At 38.8% G+C, this 19,057-nt stretch overlaps 1 protein-coding gene across 2 annotated transcripts; it reads left to right on the forward strand.

Moving 5' to 3' along the window:
* The first annotated feature begins 500 nt into the window (after positions 1 to 500).
* On the forward strand, positions 501 to 11,141 carry vgll2a (vestigial-like family member 2a). Of its 2 annotated transcripts, none has more exons than XM_033648171.2 (4): positions 501 to 725; positions 2,501 to 2,738; positions 4,987 to 5,484; positions 8,509 to 11,141. In XM_033648171.2, the coding sequence occupies exons 1-4, from the start codon at positions 648 to 650 to the stop codon at positions 8,550 to 8,552; spliced, it is 858 nt and encodes a 285-aa protein (XP_033504062.2). In that variant the 5' UTR covers positions 501 to 647; the 3' UTR covers positions 8,553 to 11,141. The 2 variants fall into 2 exon arrangements, with proteins under 2 accessions (XP_033504062.2, XP_033504061.2); XM_033648170.2 differs by having other exon boundaries at positions 8,718 to 11,141.
* The last annotated feature ends 7,916 nt before the right edge of the window (positions 11,142 to 19,057 follow it).

The following is a 19,057-nucleotide window of genomic DNA, read 5'->3' on the forward strand; positions in this document are numbered from 1 at the left end:
TGCATCAGGTATTCAATATTTAGCTTTAGTTAGATTTGATTAAGTTTGTGGGGCAAAATAATGTTACTGTACATATGGTTTAAAGCTCTGGAAAGTTAGTAAATGGACCTCTGAGTGACGTTTATTTGGCCACACTACTGTTTCCAAGGTCAAGAATGCAATGTTATGCTCTAAATAAGAACAAAAATAATGAAAATATATGGAAAATATTTTTGACATGGTGTCCATTAAAACATAATAGCATTTAAATGCAGCAACATTTCTGTTAAACTAACAAAAATATAAATGTTAAAATGTTTAAGGCTACTGAAGCAACGGTTCTCTCAGTAGATATTTGAGTTAACAGCTTTATAGACGCGACGATTTCGTGTCCCGTAATTAAAAACCCATTAAGGCAGAGGTGGAGCTCTGGCCTGTGATTGGCGGGAGGGAGGCGTCAGGCTGGGTGTGTGGAGGGGAGGAGGGTGGAAGGTGGAGGGGGTTCCCCTCGGTGCGCCCAGTGCGTAAAGAGCGCAGAGCGGCAGCGCAGCAGAGAGACCGTCTCCACTGTCCACTGTGTCCTCCACCGCCGGGATTACCGTTTCCTCTCCGTCTGCACAGACCTGCTCTCTAAATGAAGCTTGGTTCTTCTCCGTGATTTCTTCGCCATGAGCTGCCTGGATGTGATGTACCAAGTGTTTGGTCCTCAACCTTATTTCAGCTCCTACAGTCCCTATCACCACCAGGTATGGATCACATACTCTTTATAAACTGATTTTTAAACAGCTAATTCACTTCTTATATCGGCACTGTGAATGTACCGAAAACTTTAATATTTGTTGTGAATTAAAACTCCAACTAAAATTTAATTACATACCCATAGACGAGATTATGCTGCAACTACTGTCCACACTGTCATAAACTATGGATTATATATTTATAAAACTTAATTATTCAACTCCAACAGTCATTAACATCACTTTATATCCTATAAATCGCTGTAAATATAGCCTTTAGTAAATCATAACAACATAAAAAGGAGCCATGGACTATGCGCAACTTGCGGAGAGGAACTCATCCAGTGCGTAAAGCTTTACATTTAAAGCGAATGTTAAACTTTGTTTCGCGTCTTCGGCTCACTTTGTTTGCATTTATTTGGATATTTATCTAATTTATGAGTCTTCAACTTCACACGAGGGTGAAAAGATTGTTCCTTCTCTTAAGGCTAATCTTAGTGAGTTTCAAGTACAAATAAAATAAGTTATTACCTTTTTAAAAATAAAAAAGAGCTTTATTCAAGTCGAAACTGGAAGATTTCGTGCATTAAAACGTTTCCTGAGTTTGTATACAAGAATTAAAAAAGTTTTTTTTTAAGTTTTTCCCTTAAGAATTTTATAATTTTGTAGAGCTTGGCTCTTTGGTTTGTGGTCATAACTAATCCACCATAAATTACAAACAGCTCAATCTAAATCTAATTTCTTCTTAATGTTACACTGTAGAGTGAGTAAAGCCCAGCAGTTAGGGTTAAAACCCATTTTTTTGCCAAGTTTTTCTTGTTGATACCGGTTTTTATAGCACAATTGTAGCATTAATTGCAAAATAAAAACATAATATGGACCTATTCATTTCATTTTTTCATGTCACAGTTGTGACAGACTTCATTCCCGTGAGCAGTCTGAGCGCAGCAGGTTTTTGTGAGGCCTTTCCAGACCTGTTAAAGCTCTTTTTTCACTCTCTTAAAACCTCTCAGTCAACATCCAGGCATATTTCACATAGTGCCAAAACTCACTTTGTGTGTCACCTAAACAGGCTCTGGATCAGCCAGTTCACCCACACTACACCGCAAGATTACACAAGATTATTATTATCAGTTGTTTTGTCATATCAAAATATTTGTTTTTTACTTTTAAAGTTCCATGTTTCACTGTAACTTAAAGTAATTTTATATCCAAATAATTTAAGCACCACAATCTGGATTTTTTTCTCTCTGTTCATTAGCCTATATAAGGAAATAAAAAGTAAGGTGACAATGAAACACTTTGTAGGGTTTTACATCATCTTGTGCAGTAGCAGTGGGGCGTAAAGTTATATGTTAAAACATCCATAGTACGCTACATAACAGCATATCCATGTACTGCAATTTTATACAATCATACAGTGAAAAATTAAAAGACAGGGGAACTACTATGTGTAACTGACACTGACATTAAAAGCTGCCAATATCAACATACTTTTAATTTTTTAGAGAAGCCACACCCTTGGGTTAACATATTAGCTTATCATCACCCATGTCAGTTTGTACATAAATAGATAGAAAAGACTTTAGGTGGATTTATGTCCTGCCACACACCTGCTGTGTCTTGAAAAAGAAAAAAAAAAAAGCTAGGGGTTAAGAGGTCAGTTGTCACATACTGATTTAGGTCTTTACAGTATCTAAAATTCTCACAAATATCTGTGCATCTTTGCCTGACGGGACACACAGTTTCATGACACATATATAAATCTGCATGTGATTTCTTAGAAACTGGCCTTGTATACCAAAATGCAAGATCCCCAGGACAGCGGCAGCCGGCTCGGCCCCCTAGCGATCAAAGAGGAAGACAAGGAGCTGCCGCCGGGAGCCGAGTACCTGAGCTCCCGCTGCGTCCTCTTCACTTACTTCCAGGGAGACATCAGCGCCGTGGTGGACGAACACTTCAGCCGAGCCCTCAGCCACACAACTTCATACCCTGCCTCAAGCAGCCACAAGGCCGTAAGAGGTGTGTGTGTCTTTGTATGTGTGTGTAAGTGTTGTCCGTCAGTGTGGGAAAACTACTGAAAGACAATTCTGACCATCATTGGGACTCTAAATTTCACCGGTAAAACTTATAAAATGCTTTGCACTGGGGAGATTATGGTGTGTTTGTGCTAAAGCTGTGCGCTATTTTGTTTCCTGCTGTTGTGTGTTTGATTTTTTAATGATTATGATATTGTGGGACTGAGCCTGTTGACGGCTAAAATCACTTCCCAGGATCAAGTCACTTTGCCTTTGTCTCACATTTCCACCAGGTAACATTTGGCTTAATATTGTCATGCAAAGATATAAGTAAGATAGATATGACTGGTGGTGTTTTTCTTTACTTGCCTCGGTCAGATCTGACATTAAAATCTTCACTTTTTGCTGCAGAGTTGCACTGATGTTGGTCTTTGATGGCCGTTGCACGTTTGATCTGAAGTTGTTGATTTCTAATTTTGCTCTCCTATTCAGTGCATTTTAATTTGACCTTAAAAGAGATGGCTTTTGGAATATTTTGGGATACTAAAACTCTCCCCTGAAACCAGATTGAATCTGTATACGACTGCATTTAAATTTGTGTGAAATCAAATCAAAATGTCACACTGGACTGAGCTGAGTTTAAGGGTTTCCCATCCATTGTAATACTGAGCGTGATCAATTAAACCGTGTTGTTTCTATAGTGTTAGATGACATCTATAAATATGTGGTATCATACCAGCTGGAGAAAGATGACATCTTACAGTCCTCAGTTTTTGTGTATTGTGGTGGCTGTTACTCAGCTGGCCGTTTGTTCCACCTCTGACTTTGTGCTTGAAGGAAATGTAAAGTCAAATAGTGAGTTACTGAAAATGACACATGGCAAATATGTTATAGAATGTGGAGAAATGTTGCTATAAGGAAGATTCTTTTTTATGGAACGCAGAGAAAGGTATGATATTTTAAACATTTTTTAGTTATTGAGTGATTCAAACCGGATTATTTGTCTATACTTATTTTGGTTAATTTATTTCTCATCATTTGGAGTGCTACATATTTTTAGTTATATCTAAAGGGTATATGAATTAATTTTCACGACAGTATTTCCCAGGAATTTTCTTTAACATTCTTTTTAGTGTCATTGCCGTTATCACAAACTTCATACTGTTGCACATAACACTGCTGATGCTCAGCTACAGTTTACAGGGTGCTTTAATAAAACCATATCCCAACGTTCAAGCGCAGCCATTTCCATAAATATAATGGGATGATAAAACTAATACAGAAGATAATTAATGTCTTTATAGGTCTTTCCAATTTTTTTTTTAGTGAATCAAAAACAAATCAGTACCCCTTAATTAACAGCCAACTTGCTTTTTATTTCATATCCTTTCACGGCTATTTCTCAACTCCAGCACCTTTGCGTAACCTAACGACTTTTGCATTCAATCAGACACAAAAAAGGTAAAAACGACCTCACATTTTTTGCAGTGGTTGGCAGGGTTTTTCTCAATAACTGCTGTTATTAATTGAGTTTAAAAACTTTGCCCAATTTTGGAACAGAGACCCTTTTTTGCCAAGCCATTGAAGCTATTAGTTTGCATGTGGATATGCAGTATGCTCTCTCTTTCGAAATCTCTGCATTTACAAAACATGACCTTAAAATTGTGTTGATTATTTCTGTGGCTGCAACTAATAACTATTTTCATTATCCACTAATCTGGGGGTTATTTTCCGACTTTAGTGATTAATTGTTTTGTCTAAAGTTGTCAAAGAATTATGAGAAATACTAATCACAATTTTCCCCACCTTCAAATTGCAAGATTTTTTCACCAACAGTCGAAATACATCAAAATAATCTATTTATGATTAAATGTAACAATATAACCAGCATTTTTCAATCAGTTATCAAAAAAGCTGCCAATTATTTCAGTCAAATATAGTCATATAGTCATATATGAGTCGACTAATAGTTCAGCCTTGATTAGTTATGCAGAGAGATGAATTATCTCGTAACGAGGAACTGTTTTGAAATGAGGTATTACGTCCACAATATATGGCTGAAAGCTTCGGAGAAAATAAGAGGACCTTGTGAAAAGAATTTCTTTTCAAACTGTTGCTAGGTCAGGACTGAACCTTCAGCCTAAAATTCTAACTTAAACAATGAGTTACTTTAGGCGAACTCGATAGCTATTTCAAGGAAAAGTAAACCAGCTTACTTTATAACGTACCAGTGTGAATTTCTGTCTTCCCAGATGGATCATTCCCTATGAGCCACAGAAGTTTCCCTCCGTCTTTCTGGAACAGCTCCTACCAGCCTTCGGTCTCCTCCACGCTGGGCAGTGCTCTGTCAGCTCCCCACACAGAGCTCCCCTTCCCTGGGGACCCGTATTCCTCCGCCTCCCTGCACAGCCACCTCCATCAGCCCAGCCCCGACTCCTGGCACCCAACCCATCACCACCACCATCACCATCATCATCCTTACTCACTAGGGGGCGCTATAGGCAGCCAGGGTTCAGCATACCCACGTCCAGGGGTTCACGAGATGTACGGCTCGCCGTTCGACTCGCGTTACGGCTCTCTGTTGGTGCCATCTGTGAGGCCTCATCACCGTTTGACATCCGGCAGCTCAGTACCCGGACCCAGCGCCTCGCCCTGTGACCTGGGAGGGAAGGGGGAGTCGGGGACGGGTTCAACCTGGAGTGGCGCTTTCGCTGGAGCCGGAGCAGAGATTGGACTCAACATGGACACAGGTACTGTCAATTTTTAACATTAAACGTTACCCAAAATCAATCTGTGCAGCACATAATCTAACCTTCAAATGAGGAAAAGCTTAAAACAAAGGTGGATAGACATGCATGGACAGAGTAGACAAAATTAACAATAGTAAAATTGTGGAGAAACAGAATGACACCATCTGTTGTCATTCAAACGTATGATAAAACATATGGTTTTCTGCGTCATGCCACTGTGAGAGTTTCAATCTAATCAAACACCAGAGTTTGGTCAAGAAAAGTTCTTGGCTGATAGTCTATTGAGTTTATTCTTGTAATTTTCTTCAATGACTGTCTTTTAGCATCTTAGATCTGTTTAAAGCCTCATTCCCCACTAACACCCACTAACATCTAGCCTTTGTATTCATGGAAAAGGTTACAATCAACATTCACTCCTGGGACAAATGACTCGCGGTAGTCACGAGTGTTTGACGGCTCCATATCTAATCGGCTCTGATCAGCAGTGATAGAAATACAACACCTGGGTGGACACAATAATTTTAGACCCTTTGTCAGCATGGTACAATGATGGGCAGACACTTCGTCCAAGCAGCACTCGAACATTGTGCTAAAATTAGATGGCAACAAGTTTGAGAGAGTGACTGAATAAATATGAGATATAAAAAAGAAGTTACCACCATACTATTTTCACTGGCCTCCATGCTGCCTTATGCTGTTTACTAACCTTTTTTTCTGGCACATTCACGACATCGAATGTAAGACACCAGAAAATACTCTCTCTGGTCTGTTTTAACAGGTTTCCAACGTTTAACAAACAAGCATACACACGGTAATTTTGGTGGAAGAAGGTAATGTAGAGACCTGACAAGCCATCAGCCAATTCCAATCAAAAATCTTAAACCTGAAACTCTGAAAAGTAAGTTTGTCTCGGTCACTGCTTACTCGTTGTTCACAAAATTCTGACATTCTTGTCAGCTTATATACTGTAATTCTTTCTTATGTGAAATATTGGAGAAATGAAAATCACGCTTTGTCTTAAGTGTTCTCAGCTCGGCTCAGCCAACCATGTCTGCTACAAATTACACTTACAAAGTAACGAGCTGTTTTCCCAATTTAGTTTTGCTGTCAAATGTAAGTGTAGGACTATTGCTCGAGAGACCAAAGTTCACATCCAGATTCTCGTCTGTGGTTAGGTTTAGGCAACAAACGCACTTTAGTTAACAATAGGAAAAGTCTGGTTTCAGTTAAATATTAATAAACCATGTCTAATGAATCAAATGTGGGTAAACTTTTATGTTTTAAACCAAACAACAAACTTTCTCTAATCTTAACCAAATGCTGTTAATGCATAAATGTAACTGTTAAAAAGTTTAATAATGCAATTTTCACTACAAGCGGATATTGTATTGTAAAGTAAGATATATTTAGGCAGAAAACAGATGAAATCTGTGAAGTTAATATTTTACTGATATGTTCAATAACATTTTTCCAACTTGTCAGATACATTAATTTTCCTAACAATGTTAGCAGAAAACATTGTAAATGTAAAAAATTAAATATTATATGTGCTGAGCAACCCTATCTCCTAACAATTACATTGATATACAAGGTTTTTGGCAACAACATCTACAAGAGGTTAACAAATTGACTAAACTTTGTTTTAAAGGGTTACAAGACAAAAAGGTTGAACGAGTAAAGAAGATTTTATATTTTTATATTGTAGATAAATCTTGTCCCATTGACCATGGAATCCATCACTGAGCAGATACACTGTAGCAATTGCAATACCTTGCAATCATTCACAGTGTATACTCAGGATATTTGGAGAATATTTGAGATATTAAAAACAATTTTGCTGGAGCACTGCTCTGGTTTTACTCTTGTAGATTATATCATTTAGTCAGGTGAGATCACTCAAAATCAGATAAGTGTAACTATGAATCAATTCTCTTTTTAAATGAACTGTGGAAATTATTTGAACCATCCCCAAAACATGAGGTTTTATGTCACTGTTTTAAATTGATTTCATGAGATGCCATTAATTTTCAGATACGCAGCAGAACAAATGGAATCACAGTCTGGAATTTATCTGATGTTTTCTGGTATCCGATGCGCTTCTCATTGGGATTCCCCAACCCTGGTAACTTATGTTGGTAGATTACCAATATCAAACAAGTGTCAGGTGTTGGAACTGGATTTGCTTTGACTTCCATCCGATGGTATAATCCGTGATTGAGCTGGACAAAAATCTATGATTTTGTACGTTTCCAGGCTATGTTTCATTTGTGCCGCGGAAGTAAATTTTAAAGATAAATTTAATTGTAGTGATAAATCACAAGCTAGAACTGTGATTAGATATTTTTTTTAAAAAGAGTTGTCTAGTAAATGAACGATTTTACTGTATAACCATCATTTACACATTCTCAAGAGAACAAACAAGTGTGATGGAAGCATTAAAATGATTGAAGCTTAGTGTGCGGTCACTTTGTCTTCAACAGATGTGAAAATTACCAGCGAAAAAAAGAGCAAAAGCTTTGCAGATAGCAACATCAAGGTTAAGATGGTATCGGTCATCACTGATAGCGTTAGATGCATTTTTTCTCTTCCTTATTACATCACACTGAAAATGTCCCGCTAGTTTGGGCGAACACCTGACTGTCAAATGCACAACCATTCAGAGAATTAATTATTGTTGTTGAAGTGTTTAAATGAAAGCAGCATTGAAGACATTCAGTATGACCATGTAGCAAAGTAACAATTTGAAAGTGTGAAAATCAGATTTAAATGAAGATTTTTTTCCCTGCCTCAGATCAACTTACCACAAGTGGTTTGAATCAACAAAGTGACTGTCAATCAGCACCTTAACACCAGCTGTCAACTTCCTTTTCTGTTGCTGTCTTGCTTTCATCCCCTCTTTGCCTCGGGCAATTCCGACCGCTTTTATCAATGAGACATTTGCGCTTCTTTTTCTAATCTCCCTTTTCTTGCTTTTCTTTTCTTCCACTGGCTATTCTTTTCCTCCTTTCTTTCCTCAACTCTCAGGTCTGCAGGCACAGGATAAGAGCAAGGATTTGTATTGGTTTTAGAGACTGCTGAGACTCTTCCCCTCCTGCTTCACTCCTACTTCAGCTGTAGCCTCTTTGCTTCACTCCTGCTCTACTCTGTTGCTCTGCTGTTATTGGATGACTGACAGAGAAACTGAAAATCAGTCAGACGGCAGTTTTGTGTAACTGCTTCTGGTCTACTTGCAGCTCGGTGCTACGGCGGACTGTGCAGCAGCAGCGCAGCCCTGCTGAGCTGAATGCCGACAGTGTGGATACAAAACGAGCGTGGAAACAAAAGCGGACTCGCAGAGGAGAGAGAGAATCTGATCTTGACGGATGTGGACAAAGACAAGACTCTTTGTGCTTCTGTAACAGGCAAGGACAACATTCCTAAACTGGAAAAAGTCTGGGGACAGACGGACAGAGACATGTGTTGTTGAACTCCAAAGACAAGCGCCTGAAGGACTTGGCAGGACCTGCCTCACTGGGACAACTGGGCAACAGACACTGGGAGTGTTATGGCTGGAGGACAGGCCGTGTTGGTGATGAGGAGGCCGCACAGCAAGAATCTGGCCCACTGCGAGGGCAGAAGGAGTCCAAACACTTTGGTTTACATGGAGTATTGTTTCAATGTCAACTGAAAAAAAAAAGCAAAAAAAAACCACTGTCAGTACTTTACGGCACTGTAAACATTAAATTAAAAAGTTTTGACTGATAACAAAAGATATTTAAGTTATGATTTCAACAGCTGCAAACAACTTAAGCTGTGTCTCCATTACATACTGTGTACAAAATCCAAGCAGGTTTTAAACTTATTAAAAGAAGATAAACTACTCAAAACTCAGTACGCATACAAAGTTGTCTACGAACCTCTTGATTTACAAGTGTACAGTTGATGTACATTATTGTCCTTCAATGCAATGCACAAAGGAAACAGGGGAGCTGCTGACAGCTGCAGAAAATAAAATACACTGGTGAGACAGCCACAGCAAAACTGTTTAAAAAAAAAAAAAAACAGGAAAAAATGACAAAGTCTTTGTTTTTCTCTTTGTGAAATTTAATTAAAAGTGGAAAAGTCAGTTTGACTACTGTCCATTAGGGCACATGCTAACTGTGTTCCTGCTAGTACAGCTCAGCATACTGATTTCTCATCCAAGCTCACAGTGTACCATGTCCATTTGTATGGCAGTTGAACATACGGATACTGTTTATATGAAGTATGGAATTGGGACACACTTGTCTCAGTAAGATGTTACACTGATTGGGATGTAAGCATGGACTTGGTGATTTGAAAGTCAAATTTCGGTTTTGGACTGGTGATTATACAAAACAAGCAATTTAAAGATGTCACCTTGGGCTCTGGGAATTTACGACGGACATTTTTATCCCATTGTTCCAGGTCATATATTAAACAATGAATGATGCAATTTAAAAAAATAATGGATTAATTAATTATGAATAAAATGATTAATAGCAGCCCTAATTTAAATGTTATTCAAACTGTACACACACCTGCTTACTTTGGTCATATTACCGACACAACTGATGTCACAACAAACCAAGAAATGCATACTGCTGTCGATAAAACGACCTCAGGTGTTAGGAATATTCTGTGTTGCTGGAATTTTAACAATGAACGTTTGAAAAGCTGCAGCAGTTGAAGAACGACCATCAATGTCGAGTGTCATCAACTTCTGTTTAATTTAAAAATTGTTTGATGGGCTAAACCGGGTAAACAGAGAGTGTGTCCACATCAGCAGCAGAATAATACTACCTGCAGACTGGAAAGGACTGTGCTAATCTCTTTGTTCTGGGTATTTATGAGATATCATTTTATGGTGAAAGCAGAGATTAAAAAAACCTTGCAATGACTGTGTCAACAAAAGAAATGTAAACTTCCCACCAATGACTGCTGAAAGTTAGAGAAAGAGGGGAGGGGTTCCCCTGATGAATGAGGAGTATGACGGCTATTTGGAGCCACTTGACTCTTTCTCTCCCTACTCCCATGCAGCTGTCAACGACAACTGCTCTTCAACTCAGTGAACACACTCCTGCTTGCACTTGCGCGCGCACACACACACACACACACATGCTTGTCTTTATTACTTAAGGTGGACCACAATCTTTGATTTCTTTATGAGGTCCACCACTTTCACTGGAGCCAGAATGGTGCAAGGAACTAAAAATATATATTTTACTGCTATAGTTGTGGGGGCCTGTCCCTGTTGCTAGGCAGATATGGATCTTTATTTAGGTTTCTCTCTCAGAGTACCCAAAGAGTTCCACTCAAACTAAGACTGAACTAAAGTTTTGTGTAAATACACACTGTTGAAGTTACTGGAAACAATTCCAAAACATGAGATTATCCAAGAATGTTAGTCACTGTTTGACCACTATTTTACATTCAACTCTTCAGATTTATATTAATCATATGCAGCAGTTTCTTGAGCTTGAAAAGGATAGGATAATAGAGGAATCATAGTTTGGAATTTATGCAATGTTTCTCACTCTGATGTTTATCCAGTGTGCTACTGATTGGGATTGGTCGATAGTAACTTATGTTGGTAAATTTTAACAAGGTGAATAACATAAGTATCAAAAGAGAATGTTAAAAAAAATCTATAATTTTAAGCTTCTGTCTTGTTTGTGTCTCATTATTATACACACAGTCCCGTCCGTCTTCCATCTGTAGACATGTTGCTACAGTGTTTTTATGTGCAAAATACAACCTAATGGGCTGTTATCAACTGCTAACAATGGCTAGAACTGGTATCACTACCATCTCCATTTTTTGACTTGTTGTACTGGCATGCAATCAACTCGGCTGTGACATCATTCCCAGCTTTGACCTCCAACTTCCGAGGAAAATGGAACACAACATAAAATAAGATAAATCAGTCCCACCAGGAATTCGCGATCTTAACAATTAACGCAAATTCAACCAAATCATTGCAACCTGCCGCAATTTTGACCAGCCTTCTGTGAGCTCTACCAATCACAGCAGTACCCCGCACAAACGTAATGGAAATATGTCACTGAATTCATGTCCTTGTTTATGGTTTGAAGATGCAGATATGTGCGATTCTAATGTCTCACATTTACCAACAAAAATTACTGCTAAAGAATGCTGTGCTAAACAATTCCCTGATGTTCTTCATGAAAGTGGAGGTAAATTGTTTTGCACCCCGTGCAATACTGTCATATCATGTCAAATCACTGATTGACAAACACTTTTCTACTGTGAAACATATTCGGAGAATGGCTGAAACTAGCGGACCAAAGACCAGACAACTCACCGTGATAGAGACTGTTGTATCAAAATCTGTTGCGAGCTACAAAAGAATTAAGGTAAGTTAGAGTAAATATGCACAGTTGGAGGTAACGTTAATTCATCATAATTGAAAATTAAGATGTGCTTGCCTGTTAACATGACAAGCTGTGTGCGTGTGTGTGAATAGGTGTGCGCCAGGATGGAAAATTAAACTTTTAAGATGTGAACATCGACCAGCCATTGACAGATACGTTCAAATTCGATAAAGTCAATGGTAAATTATTATTTTGTGTCTTAAATTTATCAGCAACTTCATGTTAAACCAGCATTTGGCGGGTGCTAGTTTCCCACCTTGGTGTATGTGTGCTTGTGTAAATGTGTGCATGAGACCACATACCAGAGTTCAATTTAATTTCCCCCCTGGAACCACAACCTTTGTTTTTTAATGAATTATACAAAACAAAGCAAAAGAACAAAATAAACACACAAAAAAAACATAACAATTTTAGTTATATATGTAACAATTACTCTCATCAAACTAGAGACCATTTCCAGTTAACCCCAACAAATTTAGCATGAAACTGGGTCATTAATGGGAGCTTTTAGCATTTTATTTCTCAGTATTTATTCACACTTTTGTGTACTGATATTATCTGCATTTGATATTAAAATCTGAAAAAATCAAGAAGACTATATTACATGTTGTTCTATAAAGATACTTTCATCACTTACACATATAGATCAAGCAATGTCGGTTGAGCCAGAGATGGTTCAGAAAGGAGACAACGCACTCCTGAGTCATTTCCTGCATCTGTCACATGGGTGTTGTTACTGCCCCAATCCCTTTCGGAAACTAACGGCAGGCCCTGAGTCTCTTCACTCCAATGAGAGAAATATATTTACTTCTCACAGTTTATAACCGACTCTTTCACCCCACAGTCACCAAAGTAAGCCAAATATCTTCTGAAAATTTTTCATATGCCATTTCTCAAATCAGGAGAAAATTAACTTGTTTGAGACCATCTCTTGTGAGATCTGGTAACAACAGAAGTGATCCTGTAGTGGGTTGATATCAGACATTACCCTAGCAGATAAAAAAGAGTGGCAAAATGAGGCAAAAGCATTAAATTTGTATGTATGTGTATGTATTTCACATTTATAAACAAACTTATTTATTCATCCATCATCCATTTTCAACTGCTTATCCGAGGCCAGGTCGCGGGGGCAGCAGGCTAAGCAAAGTACCCCAGGCCTCCCTCTTCCTGGCAATGCTTTCTAGCTCCTCCTGGAGGATCCCATGGTGTTTCCAGGCCAGACAAGATATATAATCCCTCCAGCGTGTTCTGGGTCTGCCCCGGGGCCTCCTACCAGTTGGGCATGCCCTGGACACCTCAACTGGAGGCACCCAGGAGGCATCCTGATCAGATGCCCAAACCACCTCAACTGGTGTCGTTCAACGCAAAGGAGCAGCAGCTCTACTCTGAGCTCCCTCCAGATGTCCGAGCTCCTTACCCTATCTCTAAGGCTGAGCCCAGCCACCCCATGGAGGAAACACATTTCGTGCGCTCGTATTTGTGATTTTATTCTTACGGTCACTACCCAAAACTCATGACCATAGGTGAGGGTTTGGATGTAGATAGACCAGTAATTGAAAGCTTTGCCCTCTGGCTCAGTTCCCTCTTCACCACAACATTCCAGCACAATGCCCACACCACTGCAGATGCCGCAGCAAACCATCCCACGCTCCATTCTACCTTCACTTGTTATTTACTTATACTCACATCCACGCTATTAAAAACCTAATGTATACACTATATAAACCCTATTTTATTGTGAATTAGTTTAAGGATTTTCTGTATACTGCTTAAAACCCATGCCAGTGTTTGCTTCTCTCATAAAACTCAACGCAAGAGGCAATGCCAGAATGACTTTATTATAGTAGTGTAGAACTCCCTGTTAAAATTAACAAAGTCCCTGAGTATACCATATCAAAATGCTCCTGCAAAGAACCTCTCCTTATGTGCATACCTCAATCTTTTACTGCCTTAAAGGGAAGAAAAGCAGCAAGAGACTCTTAAAGACTAGCTACTACACAGCAGCAGAAGGGAACAAAACCACGCAGAGATTTGACCATTTTTCTCTGTCCTTTTGAGCTTGTCTGATGGTTGTGCAACTGAGGTCCTCTGATTCATAATATCTGGTTCTTACAACCAGATATTAATTTTGGCTGGGCCTTTTACAGTAATTACAGAAACTAATATTGCCTTCCTTTGACTATTTCACTTAAACAGAAATGACTGACATTGTGATGTGCAAGGCGATTAGCGCATCTGGTAGATTATGACACTTTAAAATTATTTTTCTAAAACACTTTCACTGCCGAGACAGCTTGTTATTTACCTGACAGTCTGCAGCATAAATGCATTAAATTGTGTAAAAAGGAAAGTGTTAATCGTTTTTCTTTTTTGCTGTAGATTGTGTAACATTAAACTTATACATTCATTAATTTAGAACACCAACATTTTAATTCTATATAAGGAAATACCCAACACATTCTCACTGCAAACTCATCACCAACACTTGGTCTGTGGCCTTAACATCTGACTTTGACACTGTAGGTACCTCTGTCTGTTTTCAAAATTAGGTTAGAGTGATGGTAAAAATCCTTGTTTTAGGTTTACTTCCTCAGGTTTAGGCAACAAAAGCACGTAGTTAGGTGTAGAAAAAAAACATGGTTTGGCTTGAAATAACTATATTTGCTAGCCTAATGTTACGTCACATGACATGTCACCAGCGTGGCATACTACACATACTAGCACACTACATTGTTATTAAACTAACTCGATTTACTTTTGGTTTCACAGGGGAAACAAACAGCGGCCTAATGGGTGAAAGTCCAGGGTATGTTTGAGTTTTGTGCTTGTTTTTGTTGGGTTACTGCCTATAAAAATTAAGTGTCCCCTCCATTCTGTTTGGTTTCACCCCAGGACAACCCCTGGAGTACACTCCCAGATTGGGAAGGCCAATGGGTGCTGTCATGTGTCAATGTAAAATGGCCATGATGGTAACATAAAAAATGTTGTCTTGTACTTTTTTAGAAAGGTTTTTTGTCTTAAAAGTGTATTTAAACTACTTAAAAATAAAAGTTAAGAGAATTTATGTCCTCCCAGTCATTTGGGACAGTTGTACAAGTGGGCGGGACCAGGCCTGCAAGGCCCACCCACAATGCCGTGCCTGGCTTTATGTCACAACTAGGCAGTAAAACCAAAAGGCTAACATCAAACCATCCAAGTCTTGAGCTGATTTGAAACACTTCTGAGGACCCCACAATCACTTTCACTGGTTTGCAAGCTCCCACATCTGAGGACAAAGCACCTGTTTAGGTAAAACACACACACACACAACATTTTTTTAAAAACAAATTCAACTTACTTCATTTACTGACTTAAACCTCTTCATCCCAGGTGGGATGTAATGCCACAATTTTTGTCTACTGGAGTCTGCATTTGGCCACAGCTTGGCCAAAACACAAAGAAAACAAATAGCTGACTTTGTTTTCATGGTGCAAACATGTAATTTTAACACATTACGTGCTACAACCAGGAAATGTGGTATTAAAAGGTCATGGTCATTTCATGTGTTTCTGTGAGACCAGGCTGCACACACACATGCATACACCTTACCACAGTGCAGGATTCGAGCCTGAACTTAATAAAGGGAGTGTAAAAGTGAGCTGGATCCTGCCCTACTAGGAAAACGGGCATGACACACACGAAGGGAGCAGAGGACACACACTTCTGTGAAAAAGTCATTTGTTACTGTATGTGTGTAGGTATGAGTTTTTCTTTATACTTACATGGAACAACTCTGCTCACTTCAAAAATCTTTTTCTTGTTCTCACTAGTCCTAAGTAAAAAGACTAAAATCTAATTCATTATCTTGCTTTTAAATATTGTCTTTGCAGCTACAGCCTGATACAGCTTCTGTTGCTATTTGATACTAAAGTACAGTGCTTGAATTAACGCAGTTATAGTCACATTCCTCCACTGACCGTGAGTACTGCTGTGTGCACAATCGTTGACATCTTCTCCAAAATGAGTCCATAAGTAGTGTTGCTCAAATTGGAAAATGGGCTGTTGTCCATTAGTTTGAAGGTTGGTGGTTTAAGCCCTGGAAATTTCTGTCCGCATGTGGAAGTGTCCTTGATCAAGACACCAAACCCCAAATTGCATTTGATGAGGAGACCAGAGCTTGCAGAACGCAGCAGTATGAAAATTCGATAATGTCGCATTTTAAGTGATCACAACTTAAAGAAAATAGCCCGGAAAAAGTGTTTATCCTACTCTCCGAAAATTGTTTTCCTTGACATAAAAAACAGTTTCAGTTAGATGGATGGAACAGTAAGCTTTTGAGAGTTTGCATTAAATCCAACATGCCAAAGTTCAAGAGTCGGTCATAATACAAGTCCACCGATGGACCCCTGATAGCTTTTGACCCTGAGGAAAAAAAGCTAGTCAGTGAACACAAGTGACCACCAATTATTTTATTGCTTTGTGAAACTCTAGTTTCTGCTCATTTCTAGCACACCATCCACAAGAGCTAGATTATTTTGGTCCATGTTTAATGTTGTGACACTTTATATTTTGAGGATTTGGTCCTGTACCTGCAGTTTTATCTCTTGAGATCAGAGATTGAGAGGACCTTCATGATCCTTTTTAAAAAGGACAATGAGGGTCTTCTCAATTTTTAATCCCTGGAGATAATATTGCAGGTATGTGACCAGTTCTTCAGAAGCAAAGGTGTCATTACATCAAACATGGACCAAAATAATCTGCAGTATGGGTACATCATTTACATTAATGCTGTTTGTTAAAAGCCATTTAAACGATTGTGTGGGTTATAATAAAAACCTTCACACCAGGGCTGAATATTTTTGCAAAAGTAGATAAATCTTTCCCTTTTGTTCTTAATTCAATCTATGACTCTTGACTGATAAAATCTTTGGCTTTTTGTGTTGCCACATTTGCAAACTGGCTGCAATCACTCAGCTCTCAGTGGTCCAAAAGTTTACAGAAGTTGCTAAAACTGAAATTAGGACACACTTAGCTAGGAGCTAGTACATCCAGGATGCTACAGTTTTGATACCTTCGGAAATATTTGTTGTATTTTGGTATTACCAGGAGTATAAATACAACTCTGGACTGAACGGTATGTTTTCCCCAAGTTAGTGTCACATTTATTGTGTTGCATCACTGGGAAAAGGCAACAACACTGTTTGTTTACGGGTAAATTTATTGTTCATTGAACAGTTGTTTGTTAAATCCTCTACAGTAGCTCCTGCTTTAATGAGTGGTGGTTGGATTTCAATATTTTTCATCCTTTAAGAGGATCAGCACGCTCACAACACAAATATCAACTTATTGACTTAAAGTTCTACCCAAAATCATTCGGTTGTTCATGAGACCAAGGGCAAGAGACCTTTTCAGCAGCACTGTAGCATGTCAAAACAGGAAAAGCACAGGTGTAACTGATGACATCAAAACACCTGCCTTCCATTTGGGTGAACTAGTTTCAGAGTTCTTGTATTGTGCATGCTGTCACACTGGTTGTTTTTCATTACACTATCTCCTTGCTTCCCTCACTCCCATCTCCTCCTTGCATCTTAGCTCCTCCCAGCAAGGATGTGAGACAAAGATACAAGGAAGTGAAGCGAGGGGCCAAAGCTGCGAAATAAGAAATGTTCCATTGCATTAGTCTTGTAACTAATTTATGCTCAACGTTAGATACATATACGGACACGCCAAGCCTTCTGTCTGTACTCTACGTTCATTTTGTACGTATTTATGAATGTTTTCTGAAAGCTTACGAATACAGACAAAATGGAGCAGCACCACCAGAGGTCATGGGGACAGTAGCACAGTTCAAACAAGATACAACCGTCACAGACATTTTAAAAATGGCGGAACAGAATGTATCAGTAATATAGTGAAAAGAATTCTCTGTCCATGTCACCATGTATTATATTATAATAGCCTCACAGATCATGGCCGTCTACAATGCTGCCTCTGTTCAAAGGTACGTTACTGCGACATCCTCTACCGTCACCATGTTTGATGTTGTCAGAAACTTCTGACCTCTAGTGCTATCTAGTGGAGGTACCTATGCCAACATAAAGGACATACGGAAGTATGCGGGCAGTGACATTCATAAGATTCAAAGATAGTGGAGTTGATGTTGGTTATGTAAACAGCATATTCTGACTGGATGTTTCAAATGAAGCCTTTTTTCCGAATGTAGCCTTTTACGATTACAACATGCAGGATATGGTGATATCATTCAGGTTTCAATAGAATTCTTTGGACATGTATTCAGTGCACGCAGGATATGTGTCTTATCAGGGGGGTTTACAACAGTTTGCAACACACGGTCTCTTGCCTATTTACAGCCGGCTCTGTGTTGTCATGGATGCCTTTTACAAAAACCAACTCCCCAACAGGTTGCAAGGCTGGAGTACAGATATATGCCCAAAGGAAAAGCTAACATTTCTGATCAGAAGGAGAAGCACACCTACTTTAAAACATTATGAAAGACATGGATATTAACAACTTTTTTGGTTTTGCGAGAAATAGCCTATCGCAACACCAACCTTTCCAAGAAGGTGGTTTAAGGAATGAAAGAGAGAGGCTGTGTTCGCATGGTCAAACAAGTTGCCACTGGTAGGAAACTTTGAAAAAATACTACTCTGATGCAAAAAGCAAAATGACAAGTGCTCCAGCTGTTCCATTTTTCCATATTTTGACATAACAAATGACATATTAGGGCAGGTTCACTGGAGTATTAGTGGAATATTCATGTTCATTATCCATGTAAACAGCTTAGTAAGAATATTGTCTTCTTCAGAATAGGGGCAAAAACTGGAATATTTGGTGCATATAAACATACTCACTGTCATTGCTCACTGGGACATTTAATGGAACTGAGCCATCATTAATGAAATTAGTTCCACCTGTGCTTACCCTGCCCATATGGACACTGAAAAAGGTTTTCTTTTGCTGTAATCATTCCACTTTTGTGCAGAATTTTCCCAAAACTTAATTTAAAGCTGATGTGAGGCTTCAACTGTTAATCTGTTTCCTTAATCCTTTAATATTAACTGGAGACAGCCCCAAAAAGAGCACAGTTAAGCAAAGGGGGACACAGAATCAGTGATATGGAGAGAACCTGAGACTAAAGTTGGAAAAAGGTGTTGTTTGTGTTTTAATGACATTTGGCTGAT

The sequence above is a fragment of the Epinephelus lanceolatus genome, chromosome 13 (assembly GCF_041903045.1).
Source record: "Epinephelus lanceolatus isolate andai-2023 chromosome 13, ASM4190304v1, whole genome shotgun sequence".
Classification (NCBI taxonomy): Eukaryota; Metazoa; Chordata; class Actinopteri; order Perciformes; family Serranidae; genus Epinephelus; species Epinephelus lanceolatus.

What these genes read in the sequence shown, in the direction of transcription:
- vgll2a (XM_033648170.2), top strand. Translation starts at nt 648, where the DNA reads ATGAGCTGCCTGGATGTGATGTACCAAGTGTTTGGTCCTCAACCTTAT. An exon ending in ACAGTCCCTATCACCACCAG is followed by an intron (nt 726 to 2,500) that starts GTATGGATCACA and finishes GTGATTTCTTAG; the next exon opens with AAACTGGCCTTGTATACCAA. An exon ending in TGGACTCAACATGGACACAG is followed by an intron (nt 5,485 to 8,717) that starts GTACTGTCAATT and finishes GTCTACTTGCAG; the next exon opens with CTCGGTGCTACGGCGGACTG.